Genomic DNA, 27,579 nt, shown 5'->3' on the forward strand with positions numbered 1-27,579 from the left:
ATTAGCGCATAATGCCAATACATGCCGGCTTCACTTGTTAGTATTGACATCGCGAAGGGTAGATAGTGATAAATTTTCTTCATAAATTCATGTGAAGCAATAGAAATTTCATTTAGGCCAAAAAAAAAGGGTTTTAATGCTCCCTTCTGTTTCAGCTTAAAACATTTTGGTTACATTTCTATATAGATCAAACTGCAAGGAAGAATGGGCAAACAAAACAGCAACAACCATCTAAGCCTTGCAAAAGAGAACAGGCGTGTGTAAAAATATTTTGGTGCGCGAGTACGCCAGTTGATAAACCTGGTAAAAAGCCCCTTGATTAGAACAAATCATGCACTCTGGTTTGGAGCGTTCATCGATATGGAGAAGCTCACCCTGTATCATGTGGCGCATAGCCTTCAGATTATCAGAAAAGAAGAAGATAAAAAAATAAAAAACCTAGTTTGAATATCCATGTACATTATTGCAAGAATCCATCAGCAAATATCTCTTTGGTAAATACAAAATGTTACTGGACTTGAACTGCATATCAAAGAGCTCTGCAAATGAGATTCCATATTCATACTATGTTAAATAGGAGTTCAAGTGCTTAGGGAAAATATTGCTCTAGAACTGTTGTCAGCAAATGGTACAAATAGCAAACATATGGTGATACAGCTTCTGGTGGAATCAAAAGAGAGATGGCTACAGGAGGGAAAAAAAAAAAAAAAAAACTATGGGGACTAAGCGATCCTCGTGCCTTGTAGACGTGTCATGGTCTCCATAAGCTTCTTGCTAATCCGATCCAACAATTTGCATTCTACTAGCACAAACTTCAAATCATGGTTAGTTATTATTCTTCGTCATAGTTTTCCTCATCCTCATCCAACCTTGAATTGAGATGTGCAAGATGAAGAGGGTCAATGGCCATTCTGTCCATTTCCGAAAGTGACCAGTCACGACACTCTTCGGTATTAACCTCGGTAGGCCCCTCTGATGAGGCACAGGCCACTACTGCTGTGGCTGTTCTATCTGCATTCACATCTAAATCCGCATTTAGAATGGAACTTTGAACCGCTGGATTGGCAGCATTCACGATGGAACTTTGAACCGCTGGATTGGCACCATCGCCAACATCAATATTCTCCTCTAATGATTCCTTTGAATTGTTATCCACCAGCAGTTGTGGACTTGGGTTTGGTTTGCTGCAATGCTGAATGGATGTGCAAGGGACAGATTCAACCTCATGAAGAGAAGACTCTCTGTCTGGCAGTCGAATGCCCCTGCCACGGCCTCTTCCTCTGCCCCTACCTCTTCCCCTGCCACTGCTGCTAGCATTGTTGATCAGATGCTGCGGTGAAGTGAAATACGTTCTCCTATTAATTAAAAGAATTGCACTCCTAAACTATAACACAATCAATGTAACATTTTTGGCACAATTTTTAGATGAGATCTAAACAAAACAGACATGTTTCACATAACATCAATCATTTACGTGACAACTTCTCATTGCATAAAGAATACACCACCTGCAAAACTTGACTGCTTGCTGCCGTTTCTAGGACAAATCAGTTTAAAGTTTATTGCGCTAAAACAGTTAAAAGATAATTCCCTTATTAGTGCCTTGAAATTAAATTAAAGCATTCATATGCTCTTTTTTGTTTTTTTATCTTTTCCCTCTTCTTCAGAAAAATCATATTCAGTGAGCAAAATTGGATGTCATTTACTTGCATCCTCAGCTTCACTGAAATGGTCAAAATCTCACCCTTCTTGAATAGTAATTACACTGAAGCAGGACAATTAATGGCCCGAATTTAACTGGTCAGACCAAAATTAGCAAAACCCAGAGCATCCTAAACAATCATGTACTATTTCGAATTTGATAATAATTAGCATATCCAAATTTGATCCATATCTGGATAGTGATTCAAATCCAAAATAACTAAATATACTTCGATATTTGTTAAAATCACAATATTATCTAAAAAAAAAACATAAATATAATTTTTATTTTTTATTTATAAGTATAGATGTAACAAGTTTCATCAGATTCAATCATAATTGAACCAATTCTACCTTAAAATTGGCTTGATTTTGATCATGTAGTAACAAAAGACAATTGAGTCTAAATTTCATCGATAGACTGTAACATTCCAGAAAATTTTCCCAAGAATAGGGATCATTAAAAACCCTCAATTGCTTTAAAATTACACTCAAATTGATATCAAGCAACCAAAACTACAAATGGGTTAGAAATCAGGGACAAGATCATCATTTTAGGGAAAATTAGGACTTAGTTCGATTGCTCAAACGTGGACGGGCGTGTCAGACACATCTCATTGATGTGACTAAGTGAACTTGGATCGAGGATAGCAGACTTCAATTGATTGAAATGCCCTCGATCAATCAACCATGGCCAGATGTCAAAAAATAAAAGACAGTTGGCAAAGGAACCCCATCCCTCTAATCATAGATAGTGGACTTGAACCGGTCAAGGATAGTGGACTTTAACTAATCAAAGTGTGCTCAATTGATCAAGCATGACCAGATGTCAAGAAATAAAAAGACACGTAACAGAAGGGCTCCATGCACTGGGGCCCCTCCACCGGTTTTGGGCCACCAATTTAGTGAGAGAATGTAGAGAGAAAGGAAGAGAAAAGAAAGAGAGAGGGATAGATGGAAGGAAAAGATAGGAGATTATCGGAATTACTGGAGCAATCCAAATAGTAAAGCAAGACTTGTCAACAATCTATTGTAGAGTCAGAATAGTGGAAGGACTCCCATCCTTCGAAGGTAGGCAATTGGGCCCACACCATCCATAACTAATGTGTTGAAACTCACTCAGACAATATGTTTATATGCTTGTAACAAATTTATTGTTGCTCCAGATGTGCCATCATTGCACTATGTGATTCAAAGATACAGGTTACTGAAACGAACTCCACCGACATAGATTATGCGAACAAAAGCTACTCAAATAATATGTATATATGAACATTATAACATTTGTAGATGGCATGTCATGTACACACGTGTTGACAACATTACTTGCCTTGATGTGTTATAGTGTGGACTAATGTCAATAGCCACCAAAATTTAAACAAGAGAATTGACTAAAGATTTTCAATGTACATGTGACAGGACGAAGAAAAAGGTCATGGAGACCAAAACGATTGGGAGTACACTTCGGTTATTTTCGAAAAGGTTTGATGGACTACAAATGTGACAATAGATTGTAATTCGGTCCGAATGTTGATGTGAAAACTCAAATGAAATCAAACTACTTCAATAATGAGATAATACGTAAAGAAAGGTCCGTGTTTTGAGGGCGTGTTATTGCTTGTCGGTTTGGGGAAGAAGAGGGAGGTTGGGTGTCCAGAGGTGTGAATGCATCAGCAGGTATGGGGTCATGGAAAGGTATTAGGAGGGGGTGGGACGAATTCTCTAAGCGGATACGGTTTCGAGTTAGGGATGGTAGTTTTGTGAGGTTTTGGATGGATGTTTGCTGTGGGGATATGGCATTGGCTTGTAGGTTTCCTAGACTTTATAGGATGGTTGAGGTGAAGCATGCGGTGGTGGCAGATTATTTTAGGTTAGAGAATGGGAAAGCTAGTTGGGGTGTGAGATTTTGCATAAATTTTAATGATTGGGAGTTGTTGGAGTTTACCGAATCAATGGGATTAATTTATAGTCGAGTGGTGGAGGGGGAAGGAAGGGATGAGATGGTGTGGAAGGGGGACTCTAGAGGGGTGTTTAAGGTGAGTCTGTTTTATAAAAGTCTTATGAATGGTAAGTTTACTAAGTCGAATTGGACTGTGTTTTGGTTGTTTGGAATGAAATCTTTTCTGGACATCGCAAGGTTACCAAGAATTTCGCTTGGGGGAGATGTGAAGTCGGCGGTTCCTCATCGCGGTCCGTCGTTGTATATCGACGGGGAATCCGTCAGAGGAAGGATATCTGTTCTCTCCTCTTGTTTGGTAGGAAAATTTGACAAGGAAGTGGGGAGTTGCGATCGCGTGAAAGAATGGGCAGCGAGGGCTTGGAATACGACTTGTGGAGTGGGGGTTTCATCGTTATCCGATTCAATGCTTCTTTTCCGGTTTCCTTCTCAGGCAGAGGCCAAACGTGTGTTGAAAGAAGGGCGAAGACAATGGGGTTCTGCAACTTTGACGATCGATGTGTGGTCCTTTCGTGTTGGTTGCCGTGGCGTTCTCAGTGATCAAGGTCTCAAGCAAATCCGGTTGTTTGGACTTCCATTACATTTATGGTGCCATGCTCTGTTCGTCGAAGTGGGAGAACTTTGTGGTGGTTATGTCAGATCTGACGCGGATGAGACCAGGGATGCTGAAAGCGTTCGGATAATAGTACGAGTTGGTCGTGATTGTCCAAAGTTTGTGTATATCAACGACGACACTTTCTGCTACAAGGTCGCGATTTGGGAAGAAATTTCGCCGGAGCTTGTTCCTTCAACGGAAAGTCTTGAAGGCAGTGACGGATCTCATCTTATGTCGGAAGAAAAATGGAACGAGCTGCTTAGCAAAGGTGAAGAAGGGATTCTCGAAATTCAACAGTGGCTGAAGGATCGTGAAATTCAGCAAAAGGTGAAGTTTATTGGAGGTAGACGACGAGGTGAGATTCACACGCCGAGCAAACGCGTCGTTGATGAGCAACACCGGTGTACACGTGGTGAACGGTGGGCTACCCCTTCAGATTCAGCTTTATCCTTATCTCTTGAAGATAAGGTAGGGAAGGATTATTTTCGGGCTGATAAAGGTTTTACTTTGGGCCATAAGTTATCAAGACAGGTTAGGAAATTTGGGCCTGATAATCATGGGCTCATTCAATCTCAACCTTACAGAGCGTATTTGGGTTCTGGGCCTGTTAGAAGAAGACTACAGAAAGGGCCACTAAGATTTGGTCAAACTGGGCAACTCCAAACTGGGCCTCTCAAGTCTGGGCCTATTAGAAAGGTACGAAAAGGGCCTAACTCATTATCTATCTCACTTACAAACATCAAACCTGGTCCTAATGAATCACAAGCCCATACCAAACCCTCTAATATTTGGATGAAATCCGAGAGGAGATTGACGAACGTCGGACTCCATGGATCTCGGTGGACTCGGAATGAAAAGCAGAAATGGGTCGCACGTTCTCGCACTTCTTCTCCAGGTTTGAGTCCTAATCTTTCTCTCAACACTCTTTCTACTTCTTCTCCTTCTTCGGGTGAAGTGGCTAGCGACAGGAATGTTGTTGAGAATGTTTCGGGTCAACAGAGAAGTATCATTGGGATTTCGACTTCTAAATCAGAGTTAGACGTCTCAAAGGTTACTACCGAGAGTGGGTTTTTTCAATGGAGTGACAGTTTGTGTTGGAAAAGATTTGCATTTCAAATTGAATAATGATTCAGCCGTAGCTTTGCTTAAAGAGCTTCGGCTATTTACTTCAGTTAAAGGTTTGAGCAATTTTTCATCTGAGCATGAGGAGTTTTCAGTAATCCCATCCAAAGAAGTTAATGCTTCGGAACTAGAGGGGATTTTACAGGAAGGAGAGGTTGATGTTGCTCTTCAGCAGCACCCTTTTAACGTATCTTTTTCCGGGACAGATCCTGTTCACGATGAAGTGGACTTTATGGAACCTTTGGCTGTTGTGCGGCCTGATTGTTTGGAGACAACCACTGATCTGGGCATGGAATGGGTCATCGAGAATGTTGGAGCAGTTAGTGAAGCTTTGGGTGTCTCTGCAGAAGGTTATGAGGAACAAACCCTGTGTATTCTCCACGAAATTATTGCAGGAAATGGTAGCAGTGAACCTATTCGTGACACAAAAGAAGTCAAAGTCAGAAATTCACATCGGAAAGGCGAACAGGAAGTGAAGAATTTGATTTCTTGTGTTAACTACGATGGAAAGAATGGGTCGACCAAAGAAAGGGGGAGAACCAGGAGTGGTAAAAGGGGAGGAGGTGAATTGATTGTTTTTGGTTCTTCATGAAGCTACGACTTATAACATGGAATGTTCGTGGTCTTAATGACCCGAAAAGAAGAAGAGTTATCAAGGTCGCTTTGAGGAAGTGGAGTGCTCATGTTGTCTGCTTACAAGAAACTAAATTGGCTGATATTACTACTGAGATTGTCAGGAGTCTTTGGGGATGTAGGTTTGTGGACTTTGAAGTTTTAAATGCAACAGGCACTTCAGGTGGTATTCTCCTCATGTGGGATCGTAGATGGTTGTCAAGTTTGAACTGTTGGAAGGGTATTTTCTCGGTGTCATGCATGTTTCAGATGGAAGAAGACAATTTCAAATGGACGTTTTCAGGTGTGTATGGGCCTGTTACTGATAGTGATAAACCAGTCCTGTGGGAAGAGCTTTGCTTTGTTAAGGACTTATGGTCATTGCCTTGGTGCTTAGGTGGGGATTTTAACTCTGTTAAATCCCCATTTGAGAGATCCACAGGAGGTAGGTGGTCTTCAGAAATGACCATGTTTTCAGAATTTATTGACAATAATTTTCTTATCGATCTTCCGTTGGAAGGAGCGGCTTTTACTTGGTCTAATGGTAGGGAACCGGTTACTTTTTCTCGATTGGATCGTTTCCTGATTTCTGGGGCTTGGGAAGAGCATTTCCGGGATGTCTCTCAGGCTGTGTTGGTTAGAGTCACATCTGATCATGTACCTCTTGTTTTGGATTGTGGTGGTTTGAGGTCTAGACGCACTCCTTTCAGATTCGAAAACATGTGGCTTAGATCTGAAGACTTTCAAGGGAAGGTTCAGTCTTGGTGGCAAAAAGGGTCTTTCACAGGCTCTGCTAGTTTTGTGTTAGCTAGAAAGCTTCAGTTTCTTAAAACTGAGCTTAAGAGATGGAATAAAGAAGTTTTTGGGAATCTTGAATGGAAAAAGAATAGAGCCCTTGCTGATATTGCTGAGCTTGATCGTTTAGCTGAGGTGGGACAGAGTAGGGAGTCTTTACGCTCTCAAAGAGCCTCTTGTAAAGCGGTTTTTGCTGAGATTGCTCATATGGAGGAGATTTCGTGGCGTCAAAAGTCTCGGGCTTTGTGGTTAAAAGATGGTGATCGGAATACAAAATTCTTTCATAGACTGGCCAATGCTCACAGAAGGTGTAATCATATCGGAAGTATTCGGGTTAATGGTTTTGATTTGTGGAGAGAAGAAGATGTGCGCGGAGGAATTGCTTCTTTTTACCAGCAGCTTTACACTGAAACTTTGGATCGAAGACCTACTCTAGATGGTCTTCCATTTAATACTATTTCTGCGATGGATAGGGATAGTATTGAGATTCCATTCACGGAAGAGGAAGTGCTTAAGGCACTTTCTAGTTGCAACGGGGACAAAGCACCAGGGCCAGACGGATTTACTATGCGCTTTTTTAAGGAGAGTTGGGAGGTGGTGCGAGAGGAGGTGATGAGTACTTTTCAGGATTTTTATTCTCATGGCACATTTGAAAAATCTTTGAATGCATCTTTTATTGCTCTCATCCCTAAAAAGGGCGGTGCATCTGATATCAAGGATTTTCGGCCAATTAGCTTAATCGGATGTATGTATAAGCTTATTGCCAAGGTTCTTGTTTCCAGGATGAGTAAAGTGTTGGATGGTCTTATCTCAGAATCGCAGAACGCTTTTGTTGGTGGAAGGCAGATTTTGGATTCTGTTCTTATTGCTGGGGAATGTGTTGACTCTAGATTAAGAAGCGGGGTTCCTGGCGTTTTGTGTAAGCTTGATATCGAGAAAGCTTATGATCATGTTAATTGGAAGTTTGTTTTGTATCTTCTTCGGAGGATGGGATTTGGTGATAGATGGATAAAATGGATTGACACTTGTATCTCATCAGTTATGTTTTCTGTTCTTGTGAATGGCTCTCCTGCGGGTTTTTTTGCTAGCTCACGTGGTCTGCGACAAGGTGATCCATTATCTTCTTTTCTTTTTCTCATCGTTATGGAAGGTCTGACTAGATTAATGAGAAAAGCGGAAGATTTGGGTTACATTAGGGGGTTCAGAGTTGGCAGAGATGTTGATCATCAGATCCAGATTTCCCATCTTTTATTTGCTGATGATACTTTGGTATTTTGTGATGCTGATATTTCTCAACTCAGATATCTGAGGTGCACTCTTACTTGCTTCCAAGCAGTTTCTGGGCTTAAGATTAATGTCGGAAAGAGTGTGCTTGTTCCAGTGGGGGATGTTCCAGATATTTCCTCCTTAGCTGCTGTTTTAGGGTGCGGAGTTGGTTCTTTTCCTCTTCCTTATTTAGGATTGCCTTTGAAAGTTTCTTCTACTCTGGTTGGGAATTGGGACTCAGTGATTAATAGATATGAGAAAAGATTAGCAGGATGGAAAAAGCAGTATCTATCTAAGGGTGGGAAAGTCACACTTATAAAGAGTACTCTTTCATCCCTTCCTACCTATTTTTTGTCTTTGTTTCAAATTCCATGTTCTGTTGCTGATAGAATTGAAAAAATTCAGAGGGATTTTCTGTGGGGTGGAAGGGGAGAGGAGTTTAAGTATCATCTTGTTAATTGGGATCAAGTTTGCCAACCATTGAGATTCGGAGGGTTCGGCATTCGAAAAATTGTTCCTTTTAATCGTGCTCTCTTAGGAAAGTGGTTATGGCGATTTGGAAGGGAACGACATCGTCAGTGGAGAAGAGTTGTCTCGTGTCGTTTTGGTGAGGGGAGTGGGGGTTGGTCATCTCTTCCAGTTACTATTACGGGAGGCGTTGGTTTGTGGAAATTTATTCGGAAGGGATGGGATGTTTTCTCTACTCTTATTAGATTCAAAGTTCGTAATGGCAGGCATGTTCGTTTTTGGGAGGATCTTTGGTGTGGCGACCAGTTGCTTTCACACTCATTTCCTAGGGTTTATAGCATTGCAACTAATAAGCATGTTTTCGTGATTGATTGTTATCATCTTGATAACAATGGAGTTACGTGGGATGTGCGGTTTAGGTGGTCTTTTCAGGATTGGGAAATGGAGGAAGTTTCTGCTTTTTTGGATATTTTGTATAGGCAGAAGGATATTGGCAGAGGGTGTGATGATATTTTGTGGGTTCCTTTGGCTCATGGTCGGTATGATGTCCGCTCTATGTTTATTCATTTATCCAATTTCGTTGGTTCCGAGTTTCCTTGGAAGTCCGTGTGGTGCTCTAAAGCCCCTCTTCGAATCGCGTTCTTCGCTTGGACAGCTACATTGGGGAAGATTTTGACTTTGGACAATTTGAGAAAGAGAGGCAACATCATTGTTAATTGGTGTTGTTTATGCAAAGACGATAGTGAATCCGTGGATCATATTCTTTTGCATTGTCCTGTGGCGTTTGGTTGTTGGAGTTTTATTTTCAGCATTTTCGGCATTTTTTGGGTAATGCCTAAGAACTCTTCTCAGTTGATTAACGCTTGGAAAAGCTGTCCTGTTAAGAAACAAGCTCGTGCTTATTGGAAGATTGTTCCTCATTGTGTCTGGTGGTGTTTGTGGCGTGAGAGAAATAACAGATCCTTTGAAGGAAAAGAATCGTCCTTAGCTAATTTAAAAATTCATATTCTTCGTTCTTTATTCTTTTATGTTAGAGGAAGTACATGCTCCTCGATTGATGATTTCTTTGATCTCTTGGATTCTATTGGTCCTTAGATCTTTTCTCTTGTATTAAGGATGCGTTCCCCTTTTGAACGTTTTTCTAATATATTTTTACTTATCAAAAAAAAAAAAAAAAAAAAGTCTTATGAATTCGATAAGCAACGGGTTCCCTTGGAAGGCTGTTTGGAGGACTTCAGCTCCAATAAAGGTGGCTTTTTTCATGCGGACAGCGGTGCTAGGCAGCATTCTTACTTTGGATAATCTCAGAAAAAGACGCCAAATAATAGTTAATTGGTGTTGCATGTGTAAGAAGGCGGGGGAATCGGTTAATCATCTCTTGCTGCATTGTAGAGTGGCAGCGGATGTTTGGAGTCTGATGCTGAATGTTTTTGGGGTGGAATGGGTAGTGTCAAGTAACACGATGGATATGTTAGAAGCTTGGAGAGGGAGCCGAGTGGAAAGTTGGGTTAGGAAGGCGTGGAGGGTTGCTCCTCTTTGTATTTGGTGGGGGTTGTGGCATGAGAGGAATAAGAGATCTTTCAAAGGACAGGAGTCATCGGTGTGGGTTATCAAGGTGAATATCTTTATTCTTGCCATCTGTAGATAGTTTTTTGGATTTTGTTGACAATTTACCGTTGTATTGATGCGTTTGCGTTTTTGTTTTGTTTGCTTTGTTAAGGGTTCGCTCCCCTTTGTTTTGTTTGCTTTGTTAAGGGTTCGCTCCACTTTGAGCGTGTTTGTTAATATATCTTTACTTATCACCAAAAAAAAAACCCTAATAGGAGATGAGAATCTCAAACATGTGGTAAGGTTGTGTTGTAAGTTCGATTGCTTTATCATTTATTTCTAAGAACATAAACAAAACTTCCTTGAAGTAAAATGTTTATGAAGCTAGTAATTTTATGATATGCATCGGTGCAATGAAATCACATATTTTAAGTTATAATATATATATTATCTTCACAAAATCCAATTTTGAATGTTAGTGCTTCCATAGCATCTAAAGGAACAGGTGATATCAAGAGTTAGATAGCTTAGATTTCAAAGTACATTATCAAAAAGAAAAAATAAATGATGAATGTTAGATATGGAGGAATAAATATTAGATACAAATATATAATTTTCGTAAACATTACTATCTTCCGAATTTTCTTTTCTTCGTATTAAAGATAATAGTACGAGTCAGTGCAATCTAATGTAGAGTTGCGCAAGGTCCATGATCTAGACCTAGATGGGGAGTGAACAGGTCTTGCGCTAGTTTAACTAATTTTAACTAAATCTTGAATTTTTAATTAAATTACCGAAATTTCAATTTCAAATTGTAAGTAAATATATATAAGAAAAACACTATTCAATCCATCATGTCAATCAATCATGCAATAAAATTTTAAGCAATAAAGCATAAAATATGGACAATACATTAAAAACCGAACTGGAAAAAAACTAAGGGACCTTGTCTAGGCAAACTAAAGCCACTATGAGAGCAAAATTTACAACTGGGTTAAAGTTTCCAAACCCTAGAACCCCTAGTTACCTCCTACACAAATCAATCCACCAAACTCTCCACTCTAGTCCTCAGGTACAGTCTGCTCAACAAACTTCGCTCCTTAAGAATCTTCTTCTCCAACCAGTGATTCAATGTCCAACAACTAATCGTCCGGCACAGTCTCCGTTGAATAGATTGTTGTTGGTGTTGGACATCTCAATTTAGTTCCGCAACAATGATGTAGTTAACAATCTAGGAACACACTCACTGATTCTAACGCAATTGATGATCAAAAAAATATCTCTTTCTATGTTCTGTTTGTGTTTGTGATTTGACTAGAGTAGTATATTTATAGGTAATATATATATATATATGTTCCCCTTTTGAACGCTTTTAATACAATTTACGTATCAAAAAAAAAAAAATATATATATATATATATATATATATATATATATATATATATATATATATTTGGAATGATAAGCAAGTATAGGCAAAATATTAGTATAGAAAGAGTAGGGTTTTTGTTTTTCAGTGTTTTAATTTGAAAATGAAACTGAAAACTTGGACAGCTCGTCAATCGGGGAGCAGATTGATTAATCGATACAAAACCTATTGCTGATTTATAGTAATAAAATTTTTGAATAAGAAGTTACCAAGAACACTTTTATATGCTTATCAAATAGAAATGTCCAAATCAAAACAAGAAATCTCAAAAACCCTAATGCATGAACCCTAATTTTGGTTAGTGCATTAGAGTGTCACATTACCTTTATACCCTTGGTGTAGAAAAAATGCTTTTATCCTTGGTAGAAGCTTGAATATACTTCTTCAACAATGACCAAAAGGTAACTACCATGACACTAACATTCAAAATCTAACTAAACCCAAAAGAAGAACAAAATTACAGAGACTAGTTGTGATTCATGAAATTTGCCAACATGACCTAAAAAGTAGTTAACAGGATTATTTATATGACATCAATGATTAGGAGCACATTTAAGTGATAAATCACTCAAAACATATAGCAAATTTTAGATTATTAGTTTCAAGCAATTTGACTGTCAAACTAACCTTTGTGGAAGGCAGGAGCCTGGTATTGGTTTATGGGTGAACCCCTTTGTTGGGCTAGGTGGGTTAGGGGTGAACTTGAAAACCAACCTTGTTGACAAAACAGAAGAATCAAGTGGACAAGCTATGGTTTCCACAGTTAAATTTTTATTAAAGGCGTGGACAGCTAAAAATAGATTTAGCGCAGCCATTTTTTGTCATTTATTCTAAAAGATGCATCACAGTTCCAAACTCAACTTAGGATAGTAAGAGAGTGGAACGCAAGATGAAGTGATACAAAATCGTATTTTTCTTGCAGTAAGTTCCAAGATGACTATAGACAATGGAGACATCCAACGGTAAACAAGTTATGAACAAACATTTTTAGAAATGACTTCATTTACTGGATTCTTAAATACCTTTATTTAATTTTTTATTTTTTTTCATAAATGGAGGTGGATTTCAAAAAACTTGTTTTTTTGTTTTTCTTTTAAATAGAAAGAAATAAATTCCCACTAAACGCTATTTACAAAGAATATGTAATGATCAATGGATGTCAAAAGCTTTCCAAATAACTAAAGTGGCATAGTCTATTCTAGAAACTCTTGAGGAAGGGTAACTTACAATCCTACTCCTCTTTGACTCTTCGTCACTATCATTCAAGTCATCTCCTGCAGCTTTTCTGGCAGAATAGAAGTAAAGAATTATGTCAAATTTGTTGGTATAGATAAAATAACGAGTGGGAGGGAAAAAAACGTATAATAAACAAAATTTTCTAACCTTCTCTTTGGCATGGTTCGATCCTCTGAAGCAGCATCAGAATGACCATAGTCAGGAACCTTGCTAACAATTTCCCTCAGAAAATCGAACACATTATAGCTTTGAACACAGTGTTTTCTGCAGTTCAGATACGGAACTTTGTTGGATCAAATTTAACATTAGGAATAAAGATATATATATATATAGAAAGAGAGTGGAAAAAAAGGATTACCCCAAATTAATGGAAGGAAAAGGAGAAGCATGACATACATCATCTTTAGAAAATAAAGGCCAAAATAGAATGCAACCAGATCGCAGATCTAGCTAAAATGAACAGGATTGCAATGTAAGAAACAACATTTCTCAGTTTAACTTGTTCAGCGGATTATCTTGTAGCAAGGGTTAATAGTAAAATGGAATCCGGTATTATTATTATTATATTTTTTTTTCTCACATAGAACCATTAATAGATCACACCACTATGAGCGAAAAGTCGCAAGGTATGGAAGAAACCACCGAGTGAATATTCTATCCCTTGCACTTTGAAAGTGTAGTTATATATATATATATATATATCTTGAGGGGAAAAAATAAAGCCTACACAATTAACTTGTTAAAACTACTCTTTCACATGTTTTTTTCAGCATGTATGGTACTTTTGCTGAAATGGCATGATCAGGGTGCTAGATATTCTCCCAGGCATGCTAACATGTGTACTTCTGATCAAACAATGTCTTGGCATGGCAATTATTGTTCTACACTTGATCCACACACATCAAATAGTATGTCCAAATCAACCAGATCAAATATATTTGATATAAGAATGAAGGGAAGAGTGAAAAAGTAACTAAAATTACAAGAAAAAAATGTAATAGAGGTATAGTTTAATTGCAAAACAGAGGTAATAATAGAAATGATAATGATCTAAAGTAATTCATAATTGTTGGGAAATTATATTAGGCCAACACTGTTATTACAAGAAAAAAATAGACAGATTTAACATAGAAAACGATTTATAGAAACATATGAACCTTCATTTTTATAAAAAACAAAAAACATGTTGGCAAAGGCACTCTCAAAATTAAATTTTTAGCAGAAAATTCTACTACAGAAATCAAAACGAAATTTGTTAAATGTAATTCTGAAAATAAGATGCTCAAATAGGAAATCTAAACTAGCTGATGAAGTATTAATACAATTTTATTTTTTGAAAAAAAAAAAAAAAAGATGTTTAGACCAGTTGGCATTACAATAAAATCATGAGAAAGAATGAAAGTGAAAGATTACAAATCATAGAAAAAAATGGTCCTAAGGCGCGCACACTACCTCAATTTTTAATTGAACCACATTAATTAGCCAAAACAATAAAGAGTTGTATAAAATTCACTTACAAATGCAAGGAACTAACAGTCTTTGCTCCTCTCTGAAGGGTTATATCATACGTACGATCACAAAGGTCTTGCAAAAATAATTCCAATGCTTTAGCTGCATTTTGGAAATGATAAGAGCTCATAAGATTTATACCAACAAACTCTAAAGGCTAAAAGATTAACCAGTAATAGTACTCACAAACTAAAACAGGCACTGCCATGGCAATCTTTCCAACATCCTCATCAGCTTGCATTATCTTTTTAATCCGAGCCTGACAAGTAATAATATTTCCCATTAGAAAACAAGGATAAATTAAGAAAGACTTCATTCACTAAGAAAACATAATACATGAAGAAATACAAATTTAAATGTATTTATCCTTTCTCGTTTACCATGAAAGCAAGCATCAAGCTTCCCATATCATTTTCCATGCACTCACCTCCCATATTAAGGATATACTGAGGTCTCTAGAAAATAATTACAATTGTATGGGCCACAACGGTATAGCAAGTAGTTGAAAGTTTGTAGGACTGGAACCCAAGGCTCTAATGGAGAGTCACGCAAGGGCCGTGATCTAGACCTACAAGGGTTGAATGGGTCTTGTTGATTGGATTAGTTAATTTTAACCATTTTTTTAAATTTAAAAAAAAAAATTACTAGAAAGTTAAATTCAAATCATAACAAAAAAAACTAAAGTCTACTCAATCCACCATCCAATAAACCTTGCCTTGGAAAAAAAAAAAAAAAAAAAAAATCATTCATCCAATAAACAAGAAAAGCATTGAGAAGAATGAAATTTCAAGATAAGAATTAAGCCAGACTCAACCCCAAGGGGTTGGCTCAAGTGGGTAGGTCAGTTTGCCCTAGTGCCTTAGGAAGCATTAGAAAACCGGATCTTATGGATAAACCCCCCGTTCCCCTTTCTCTAATAATAAGGTAAGCTCGTTGGATCCTCCTCATCCTTAAAACTAAAAGATAGAGTTATAAACAATGGACACAGATTTTAAACGTGAAACCCCCAATTGAGAACACCACAGGACCTAGTCCAGGCAAAACCATATCCACTATGAGGAAGAGATATCACAACCTTTTCCCAAAACCCTAGAAATCCCTACTCACCTCTTAACACAGATCGATCCACCAAACTCTTCTCGAGCACAAATATTTGTCAATAGACTTTCAATCTTTGTTTACTGAATTGATGATGGTGTTAAACTCTTCAGATGAAATCCGCAGTGGTAGATGTCAACACTCAATAAAACACTCACCACTACTAAGAATGATATGCAAAGAAAAACATGTTCACTCGAACTCACAGATATGCCCTCTCTATATACTATAGATAAATATTCTCGGTATATTAAAGTCCGCCTAAGAGCAGTATTTATATAGGCAAAGTAGAAGTTTATAGAGAGTAGGGTTTTTAGTGTTTGAAAAAAAACAATTTTTTTTTTTTTTTGATAAGTAAAAAGTATATTAGAAAAGCGTTCAAAAGGGGAACGCGTCCCTAATACAAGAAGAAAACAGACATAAGGACCAATAACATCCAAAAGATCAAAGATATCATCAAGGTTTTTAGTGTTTAAATTAAAAAGGAAAACTGAAATTTTTGCACTGCTTGATTGACCAGGAGCTGGTTGATCGATCAAAACAACTCCAATGACCCTCGATCAATAGCTCAATTGATTGAAGTCTACTGTAGTTTTATACTTGGAAAACTTCTTAAAGGAAGTTTCCAGAAACACTTATATGCATATCAAAAGGTATTTTATGATTGAAATCAAATTGAGTGTCACTAGAAACCCTACTGAATATATGCATGAATCCCGATTAGGTGAGTGCATCGAAGTGCTAAATTACCTTTTTACCCTTGGTGTAGAAGATTACACATTTACCCTTGTATGTAGCTTGACTTTTTTCTTTAACTATACGCAAGAGATAACAACTAACACTAACTTTCTTTTGAAATTTCTAGTCTAAACTAGAAATCAAAAACAAAAGTTACAAGACTCCAGTTTTGATCTACAAAATTTACCAACCTAAGTTCTATGAAACTAATAATAGTAAACATGACCAAGTAACCAGGTCACTAAATTACCACTGCCACTTTTAGTATTGAACACTATCACTGCGTTCTGGGCCCAGAACAATAAATTTTCCAAAACAATGCAGCATATGCAACAAAATTCTTCAAAATTCAAATCCTCCAAAACATAATTTTCAGATATATAAGCATTTTGTCATCTAACCTACGTGACAAAAAGAAAAAGAAAGTATTTTTAAAAAGCCTATGTAACATTAGAAAAAACTTCTGGAAAAACATCAAAAAAGTTATTACCAAAAAAGAACCAAAAGGAAAAAATATTACTAAATGACTAGAGGAAACAAGACGACTCATAGTTTGAGATGATACAGCACCTAAATCAGTCATACAAGTAAAGAGATCTAGCTATTCATCGATAAGAAAAAGAAAACATAAACGGGAATTTGAATTATGATAAAATAGAATGACTGCAAATATATATATGAAACAATAATATTGAATTAGTGTTTAGTATAAACATTTCACTCATTTTGAAACAACAGTGTATAATAAAATTGAATTATTTGATATATTTTTTAGGCGCATGTCCAACCAAGCATCAGACACATAACCCAAAACCATGTTTGAGTATTGTGTATCCAACCCGAGTATAGAGTCAAACTAATGTCCAAGATGTGCACAAAATTATCCTAATTCACATAGAAAATACTTTGGAAAATGTACCAAAAGGAAGCAATTAGAATCAGGCTTGAACGAGAAAGGTCTTCAAAATGTTCCAGTTGGCAAGGCACTGTGAAGAAATGTACCGATAGGAAACTCAAATCAACCCGTGGTTCGTCACTGGAGTAGAATGAAACGATAGAAAACCAAAATGAACCGCTAGCCATTACTTACCAACTCAAACCAAAGAATATACGAGCAAATGCTAAGGTGTTCCCCTTAAGCGACACATTGCATGAGCTTCCGTATACTTCGTAAAATAGGAAAGTGGAGACGAATCAGCGCCCGGGTGTGATAAAGAGTAGGTAAGGGTTAGCATGCTTTCCTAGACTAGCACGAGTAAAGAAGTTAGACCAAATTGTAGACTTAGGATAAGGCCTTGGAATATAAGAACATTGCCAGAACAAGGAATGGAGTTGGTGGACACTATGACTAGAAGGAAGGTTAATATAGTATGTGAATGTCTACAAGGAATTAAGTGGGTAGGAGGAAAAACTAGAGAAATTGAGAACACATGATACAAACTTTATTACACTGGAAAAGATAGACATAGAAATGGAGTAGGGAAAATCATTGATAATAATTTAAAAGAAATCGTAATTGTTATTTGAAAAGAAGATAATATTAGTAAAACTTGAATTAGGAGAAAATATAGTTAATATAGTGACCGTCTATGCACCCTAAGTAGGACTGGATGAACACATTAAAGCACAACCTTGGGAGCATATGGATGAGTTAATTAAAAAGGATACCCAAAGGAGAAAAATTATACATAGGAGGAGAATTTAATGGTCATGTAGGAAAAGATTGTGGAGGGTATGAAATAGTGGTTGACAAGGATTTGGAAATAGAAATGATGTTAGGGAGACCATCTTAGACTTTGCAGTGGCATAAAATCTAATAATTGGAAATACCAATTCTGAAAAGAAAAACATTTAATAACCTTTACAAGTGGATCAAATATGAGCCAAATCGACTACTTTCTAACTAAAAAGACAAATCGATTAACAAGCAAATATTGTAAGGTTAACCATGAGAGAATTTAACATCACAACATAGCTTACGAGTTTTAGATGTATATATAAAGGGGCAGTGTAGAAGGAGAAATAGAATATAAAGCCAAGAACAAAGAGGTAGATTTCAAGACGGAAAAATTAGAATTATTTAAAAATATGATGCTAAAAGAAGTAAAATAGAATATAGAAGATGAAACAAACTTAATATGGAATAGAATGACTGAATGTAATAAAATAATATCAAAAGATGCCTTCAGCGAATCAAAAGGAATAGGACCGTTATCTAAGAGAACTTGGTGGTGGAATGAACAAGTCAAAAACATCGTAAAAACAAAATGGGAATACTATCAAATTTGGCAAAAACTAAAAATAGAGAAACCTTTGAAAAATACAAAATTGTTAAAAGAAAGTTAAAAAAGTAGTCAGAGGCCATATATAGAGCACATGGTCATTTCTCTTCTAAATTAGGCGCAAAAGATAAAGAAAGTGATATATACAAACTAGCTAAACTAAGGAAGAAGAAAACAAGAGATTTTATACATATTAAATGCATCAAGAGTGAGGATTTAAGGGTTCAAAAAAAAAGATGTAGGGTCGGCGCAAAATACACATTAAAGAAAGATGCAGGGTTGGCACAAAATAATTGGAGGCCAAAGGTGAAAATTTTGAACTAGGCCTCCAAAACCACAACCTCCATGTCACTTTTACCATGTCAAGTTCTTCTTTTTTTTTTCTTTTTTTTTTTTTTTTACCTTTTTTCTTTGGGTAAGTTCCATTTACCATCATGACATCTTACGTACATCACCTCGTAGACTCATTATATTAAGACATTTTTCATCACTCCCTCCACATATTTGCACAAACTATAACACATCTGAGCTCTCACTCTTGTCTAGCCAAACACCACTACACTAAAAATAATAATTATAGACACTAATTCACAAAAATCACACATATATAGAGACAATTAAACTAACACAAATCATACACCATGCCCATCCAAAAACTGACCAACCACTAGAACATTGATTGGATCATAATACACTAGTATCATTTTTTATTTTTTATTTTAAAACATTCTCGAGGATAATGGAAATTATTTAAAAACTATCTCAATAACCTGTAGAAACACAAGTAAAGTTTACAAAAAAGATAACTAATTATTTTTTGAATAATAATAATTGCAATTCTTGTCATTCGAAAGTGCACGGGTTTAACTCCTTATGGTTATGGGGAGGAATCTTAAGAATCATTAAATCTATTGAAAGTTTTCAGCTTTCAATATCAACTCGCTTGAAGATCTCACTTTTCTTTGTTTAATCGAATACAATGAAGAAAGTATTAACTATTATTTTTATTATTATTTTTATTTCTTGACATTCTTAAGGGTACTGGAAAGTATTTGAAATTATCTCAATAACCTGTAGTAACACAAGTAAAGTTATAAGAGAGATAACTAATGATTTTTTGAATTCTATTAATTGCAACTTCATGTAGTTGAATTTGAGAATATACTTTTTTTCAAATCAAATAAATTTGATAGATTCATAACTATCTTTATTAAGTAAGAACCTAGATGGGAAAAACATGACATTATTTAAATTGATCCACATAAAAACCGGGCTGTACATTCAATTAAAAAACTTATACTGATGCTCACACACAAAATTTGAAGTTATTGGGGGGGGGGGGGGGGGGCGGAAAGAAAAAAGAAAGGAAAGTAAAAAAAAAAAAAAAGAGAAGAAGATGTAATTGGGCCTTCCCCAAACATGGCCTTAGTCGGCCACCTAACACACCTATAAATTGTGCCGGCCCTGGAAAGATGGAATAGTTAATTTGAGAAGTCATTAAATGAAAATCATCTGGGTAGTTTGAGCTTAGAAGAATATAGTACCCTTAGGGATAACATCTTTTTCCATAGGATCAAAGAGTGCGAGGTTGAAGATGCATTAAGAAAAATGAATTTAGGAAGGGCTTTAGGACCAGACTGCATTCCGATTGAGGTATTTAAGTGTGTGGGGGATGATGACATGTCTTCGCTATCAAAATTGTTGAATAAGATAATAATAACTAAAAAAAAATGTTTGACATGCAAAAATATTTTAGCAATATATAAAAATAAAGGAACATAATACAACTCATTATCATGAAATTAAATTTATGAGTTGTACCATGAAACTTGGGGAGATAGTGATTGAAAGACGAGAAAGTTAAGGGTCGAAAAATCAATTTGGATTCATGTCAAGGAGGTCAACGATGGAGGCCATTTACATCTTGAGGAGACTAATGAAAAAATACAGAGAGAATAAAAAAGATCTTCACATGGTTTTCATTGATTTAGAGAAAACCTGTGATAAAGTACCTAATTACCTGTAGATCTAATAAGGGGGGTTTTAGAAAAGAAATGAATCACAAAAAGATACATTGACACAATAAAGGATGTGTATTATAGATATGTGACTATAGTTAGAACGATTATGGGAAAAATTAGTGAATTTGGAATTCCTGTAGGCTTACATCATGGGTGAACATTAAGACCATACCTTTTTGCCGTAATTAATTATGGATTAGGTGACAAAACACATTTAAGATGAAATTTCATGGTGTATGTTATTTGATGATTATACTGTTTTAATTGATGAAACTAGAGGAACTTGTCAAAAACATTGATGAAACTAGAGGAAGTGCTAAATTTGGAGGTTTGGAGGGAAGCTTTAGAATTAAAAGGGTATAAGATAAGCGAGAATTAAACTGAATAATGAAGTGTAATTTCAGTAAATCTAAAAGTACAAATAGAGAGGCAGTGAAGATTTAAGATCAAAAGGTACAAAAAAGTGCACATTTTTGTTATTAAGACTCATTATTCATAATGAATTGGCAGTATGGGTTAAATGGAGGAGTGCATCCCATATGTTGTGTGATCGGCATATCAAGTTAAGATTGAAAGGGAAATTCTATACAACAGCTATTAGACCAGGTGTTCTTTATGGGACTAAATGTTGGCAGCTAAGAAACAACATATGCATAAAATCAGTGGTGGAAATGTGAATGTTGAGATGGATGTGCCGGAAAACAAGAAAAGAAAAACTTTAGAATTGAGTACATTAGTAAAATGGTTGAAGTAGCACCAATTGGAGGTAAAATGAGACAAAATCGATTAAGATTATTTGGAAGCATACAAACAAGACCATTAAGTGCACAAATTAGGATGAGTGACATGGTCTAAATTGAGGGTAATGTTAGAAGAAGGGGAAGACCAGATTGAAAGTGGTAGAGTTAGCAAGGAAGGATAAGGTATCATGTGGTTTGATTGAGGCCATGGCCTTGGATAGAAATGAATGAAATTTTTTTGTTAATATGTAGCTGATCCCAATTAGTTGGGAAAAAGACTTGTTGAGTTTAGTTACTTACTCAAATTTGAATTTCTAACTCCATTATAATTCTATTTGAAAAGTCTTTTCTTAGTCACACAACTTAAGAGTTGATGTTCTTGTGTGACATGTTTACTTTATATTGCACTCTACTGATTTTTAATATATATTTGCTTGTTAGTTGAAATTAATTTTATATTAAAGTTAGTTAAGAATTATAATTTAGTTTGAAACAGTTAACTGAATTTTTATTAACTATTTACTCTCCCTCTAGGTCTAGTCAAGGGCATAGTGAACCCTAATATATTAGAGCGGGTGTCAGTATTGTCCTTCAGAACCAACCCTTCGGGTGGGACTACTCCCCTTTGGACATGTGATAAGCCCCAATGCCACATTCCAATTTTAATATAAAGACAATACTGTAAGGTTAGATCAAGGGTGGGGAATCAAATCCAGGACCTCCAACTTACCAGACAGTTCTGAACCAATGGTTCCACCCCATTGGGGTAATGAGACTTGTATTAGTAGGTAGAACTATAAAGCAATTCTTTGGAAAACACTAAATAGAACCAAGCTATTGACAGAAACAAGGGCTTTTTTTTTTTTTTTTTTTTGGGTAAGTGACAGAAACAAGGGAAATCAGGTCCAGTTGACAGCTTCTGGCACAAGATAGAAAATAGCCATATATATATTATATTATATTTTTTTTATATATATATATAACGCACACCACTTTAATACCTCTATTTTGAAAATTCTGTTTTCCTCCCTTCCTTTTCAAACACTCAACCCAAAATTTTCCTTTTCATCTTTACATTCAATTATCTAAGCTGGAAACTCAAGATTTCATCTCAACTATATATACAAAGGCCTCAAGGTTTAAAAAAATAGTGCCACCTCCCTCAGCCATTTTTTTAACAATGAATGACTAAATGGAAAATAATTACACTATGAGAGAACCCCTAAAAATTGTTGCTTACCACCTAAAAAACTCCAAAACCAAAATTATATCAGTTGCAAAGAGAACCACCATTTAATTGCATTGGAAAAAACCACAAATGGTTAGCTGCCAGCTTCCTTTATGAGGCTTCAACAGCCGCATTTCCCACCCCCGCCCCAGACAGTACCAAAAACATTTAACCACCCCAGCCCTCATAAAACTGTAAACATCAAATTGTCCATTAGTACTACTTGTTCCCTTTTAATGCTTCAACCTTCCAATCAAAACCTCACCCTACACTCCCCTAAGCTTCAACATTTCCACCACAACCACCCAAACCATAATGCTAAAAGCATTTCTAACTGCAAGATACTCAAAGGTCAAATTCCCACTTTTTTTAATAGACCCAAGTATTGCAAGCATTAACATTCAAATCTGGATAAACTACCCTGGTAATAGGGATGTTCAAAAATAAATTGTCCAATAAAGGAATAGGGATCTTCAGTAATAATTCTAGAGGTAGAAATATTATGTGCTCAAGATCAAATTCTCCCAACCCTCACTCTTTTAAACAATCAAATGCTTATGTACTCCACAACTCTACCCACTTGATTTGACACAGAACCCTCCTCCCTTAATTCCATCATGACATTGAACCCCTATCTACCTTCTGACCAAGCCAATGGTAATCAATATCAGGCTAGACTTGAATTAATGGCTTTCAGTAACTCTAAACAACCATCTCATTCTACAACCAAATCCACAATTGGGAACAAAAAACTTAAAAAAGTACTAGCCTGGAAAACTTAAATTAAGGTGCTAATCAATTCTCCTTTTTTACTCCTTTCCTTTCTAGTTCCATTATTGACATGTATATTTCTTCCTTAGACTAATCCAACTTAAAAGATTTTTACACAAGACTAAAAATTATTTATATGTTCAAATAAAACTCAAAGTTGACTGTTAGCAGCACTTATTCTCTGTATTCAGATCTGATTAAATGCAGGCATCAATATACTAACTTTCCACTATTGCCCCTCTAAGCCTGAATGCAGGCAACTGAACACAAGCAAGGCAACTGCCCAGTGTATGCTTTACTTCAGTAAATGGTGGAAATGCAATAGCAAAACGAATCAAACTTTAAGAAAAGACACACAAGAGTAGGCAGCGGGCTCCACATACATTGTTTTTCTTCTTTTGATATTTGAGTGAAAACCAGAAAAACTTCACTAGCTATACAAAACAAGCAAAAAACAGGAACCCTTGCATACTTCTCAAAAAGGTTTAAATAAATAAATAATACAAAGTATAGCCCACTAACACCACTAAAAAACCAATTAAATACCTACAGGTTCTACACCAAAAACCAACCCATTTAATGGAGGCTCCGCAATTTCTTTTTCAAATATTCTGGATAAACTAGAAAAATCCATCCATAGTGAAAAAAGTACAAAAGATAAGAAGTATAACAATATAATATAAACCATGAGACGACAAAAACCAAATAAATCACCTAAACCAGAAACCAAACCTATTACGATTGGCAGATCATGAGATTATCAGAGTATGCACAAAACTGCAAGTCTGCCCCGACAAAGAGACCAACATAAATGACCAGCATATATTTTCATAAGCATACATGTCAAGACTGGCATTTTGATGTAGGGCAGCACAAGGAAACTCAAAATAATGAGGCCTACAAATGGTTTTGTGGTGGCTAAGATATGTAAAGCTTGTACCTTTAAGGTTTTTAATGGTAAAAGAGAGGTCCTAGGGTTTGTAGTGGATTGGGAAGTAATAGCTTATAGGAAGTAAACTGTGTTGCATGGACTCTTCAATAGTAGGTGAAGTACTCGTGTCCGATACACATTGCTCGGATATGGGTATGGGATGTGTATCCAATACATTTGGTTGGACATGCACCTAAAAACCATGTCCAATAATGCAATTTTATTATATTATTGCTTCAAAATGAGTGAAATGCCAATATTGCATACTATGTTACATAAAGACATTATTTGACGCACAACATAACATAAAAATATTAAATAATATAAATATTTTGCAATGTCTATGTGTCCTTTTGTTTGGAGATTTGACATATCCAATTCGTGTACTTACCGCACCCAACACACGTATCCGAGTCCATGTAGCATAGGAAGTAAACGCAAGGAAGAAATGGAGAAGAAGAAAGTATCCTCTAGAATTCTTTAAGATCACCTTTAAGTCTGATCACACATCAAGCAAAGCTCCAGAACTCCTATCAAATTACCAAAACCTAACTCTTCTTTGAATAGATCACTTTTACGTAGATATCTATAAGTTGATTGGCCTCTCCTACCTTTATTACAACTATCTAGACCTACTATAAACCACATGTAAAGATGCAATAACTTGACTGAGAACAGGACCCTTGAAGCATCAACACCTTGACTCATAAACTATAAGATCAGCAACTCAACTCAACAAAAGCCTTGTCAAACCATTAGGATTGGCTAAATGATTCATATTTCTCCATTCTACACTAAGACCATAACCCCAATTAAACCACACTCTATCATAGCTTTGTTTCTTATCTCAACACATGTTCATTTTGGCTTTCCCCTTCCGCTGGCACATTGCTCATATTGAATAAGTCTTAACATTTTTTTTTTTTAATGATAATTTTCTAGGTATAAATAAGATTACACTTGCAGCAAATGAACCTAAAATTAGCATAACATAAGACTTGACTCAATCCAAAACTTCCATTACTTAAAATCTAAAGTGCTCTCCATGTGTAAATCCTGATTTACCTGTTTTCTTGTTTGCATGCTCTACATCACATTTTATGAGCGATACTCTTCAGAAGCTCCTCTTAGCCTTATAATTAATTTACAAGAATACATCACCATTGGTATAGTATAAATATCCTACTAGCAAACAAAAAAACTCATCAATCATCTCCGAAAAAATAAGAAAGCTACCACTACCAGTACAAATAACAAAGTGAGTAAATACCAAGCATTCATGATTTAATAGTGTCTTTTGAAGCAGGACTTAACCCTCCCCTGCCAAAAACAGTTTGATAATTCGGTAGATAAATACTGAGGCAACATCTACTTTATAGCTCCCCCTCTGTAAAAGGAACAAAACTAATTCCTGTCCACATCCGAAATCCCATCACAGCTAATAACCAATTCTAGTTAAATGATAGAATAATAAGTCCAAAGAGGTACTTATCAAAAAAATAAAGTCCAAAGAGGTAAAATCATTGAAATGGCTCAAACTGATAAAACCAATAAAAAGGCTTTCTCTCAAGATCATTGTTCCACGAAACCAATTCACTACAAGGTGACATTAGTTTGAGAAAAGAATTGGTGACCCAACATAAAACCTAAGAGGCAATAGAGAAGCCTATAGCATAAGTTAAGGTAGGCAATAATCTAAAAAGAGATGAATAAGGGAAATTGAACCTGGTAATAGACATTCTATTGGACCTTGACTGTTGCATCTATTTAATACCAATTGTGTAGGATGATTCTAGTAATATTTTTCCAAAAGTAAAAGCTAAAATTATGAAAGTAACAGTAGAATCTGAAAGCCATTCCAAACTTTAGTGTAATATTGAACTGCTGTATTTGAAGCTCCAGTTTGTACACGGACATTTCAAGACCAGGACAAACATTATTGTAATCCAATTAAATTGACCAGCCACAAATTGTCTAAAAAAAGGGGGGGGGGGGGGGGAAAGGGGGGGAGGGGGGGGCAAATCGGCAAATTAACTTAACTGGGAGTACAACTAAGAAAGAAGAATTGGAAGGAACTATCAGAATCTGACTCTACAACATATCTTAGATGTATTTTAAGGATGCGGAATTAGACTTATCAAAGAAAAAAGGATGCGGAATTAGACTTATCAAAGAAAAAAGGATGCGGAATTAGACTAAAAGCGAAATTGTAACGAGTCATAATAGGAAGTCGACTGAGGCATCGAGCCATCAACAAATATCTAATCTGCAACCTGATAGTCCAGCCAGATGTGATCTTAAAGCCTTGACCCAGTGGCAAACATTTTAAGCATCTAAGAATCATATCAATCCCATTCACATAAGAAGGTCGAGCCCACATAACACAGCATGGTCACCTTGGTATTGGTGTGAATTAAATGAAACAACACTTCCTAATTGCTCTCTGCTTTCTAATCATCCTGAGAAGCAAATTCTACACGTACTCGAGACAGCAAAAAAGCAAATACCCTACTCCAAAAGCCAGAACAAAGATACAGCATCTGAAACTGGAGGCAGAAGAATGGAGCCTCCTTCAAACATAAAACCTCGATTTGATAGCAAGCCTAGAATTGCAACATCACCAACATATATATTGATATATACACAAAGTCAACTTCATTATAGATCAGGTGACAAGTCCAAAAACTTCCAACCGCAGATATATAATCCCAGATGAAGATTCATGTTAAAATAGACTACACAGGGAAAGTCAGCTCATCCATCAAAGTATACAAAAAAAGTTCCAAAACAAATATATAACAAGATTAACATAGCATTTCAAACCCCTAACAAAGGGTTTCCATCAAATTCCCACAAAAACGCCCAAAAAAAAAAAGCGTATTACATTAGCCATAGGAAACCAAAACGCCAATCACAACCATACCAACTATTACCATTCCCAAGTTCAAAAAAAGCGTAACCCAGATCATATATCGGCGCAAATCAGAAAGCTTAAACTGATTGATACCAGAAAACAAGGAAAATAATATCATATAGTCATCGGTATCTACAAGTGTGTGTGTTTTATTTTACACATAAATAACAAAAGAGAGAAGCAGAGGAAGAAGAACAGAAAGGAACTTACAGCAGGGAAACGAGTACCGAGCTTCTTCCTCATGGTGTTAGATTTGGGCCATAATTCCCAAAAATAAATAAAAATAGTAATAGGACGAGAAGCCAAAATTTATATATATATATATTAAATCTAATCGATTCACAACACTATCATTGCTCTTATCATTATCATTATAAGTAGAATCTAGGATTGAGAAAACCCATTTCAGATCCGATAGTATTTACACGGAAATTTGGCCTGCATCAGCATATCGAGCCGTACGAGTTTGACAGAGAAATTAATAGAGTAAAAATAACGACTTTAATTAAATAAAATAAAAAAAGAATAAAACTAAAATAATACTGCTAGTATATATTTTTGTTTTCCTTAATGAAGACTCGTATGTGACTGTCTATATATATATATAATAAGAATGTA

At 36.1% G+C, this 27,579-nt stretch overlaps 1 protein-coding gene across 1 annotated transcript; it reads right to left on the bottom strand.

Moving 5' to 3' along the window:
- Positions 1 to 695: 695 nt before the first annotated feature.
- Positions 696 to 27,536, bottom strand: LOC132300563 (uncharacterized). The gene is made up of 6 exons (XM_059797693.1): positions 27,172 to 27,536; positions 14,425 to 14,497; positions 14,247 to 14,340; positions 12,877 to 12,993; positions 12,721 to 12,778; positions 696 to 1,330 (listed from the first exon to the last, which is right to left on the bottom strand). Exons 1-6 carry the CDS (start codon positions 27,202 to 27,204, stop codon positions 833 to 835), a joined length of 873 nt encoding a protein of 290 aa, XP_059653676.1. The 5' UTR covers positions 27,205 to 27,536; the 3' UTR covers positions 696 to 832.
- Between the last annotated feature and the right edge of the window lie 43 nt (positions 27,537 to 27,579).

This window comes from Cornus florida, unplaced genomic scaffold (assembly GCF_030987335.1).
Source record: "Cornus florida cultivar Cherokee Brave unplaced genomic scaffold, ASM3098733v1 CherokeeBrave_3.0.0_Hap2_Chr03, whole genome shotgun sequence".
In the NCBI taxonomy this organism is placed as follows: domain Eukaryota; kingdom Viridiplantae; phylum Streptophyta; class Magnoliopsida; order Cornales; family Cornaceae; genus Cornus; species Cornus florida.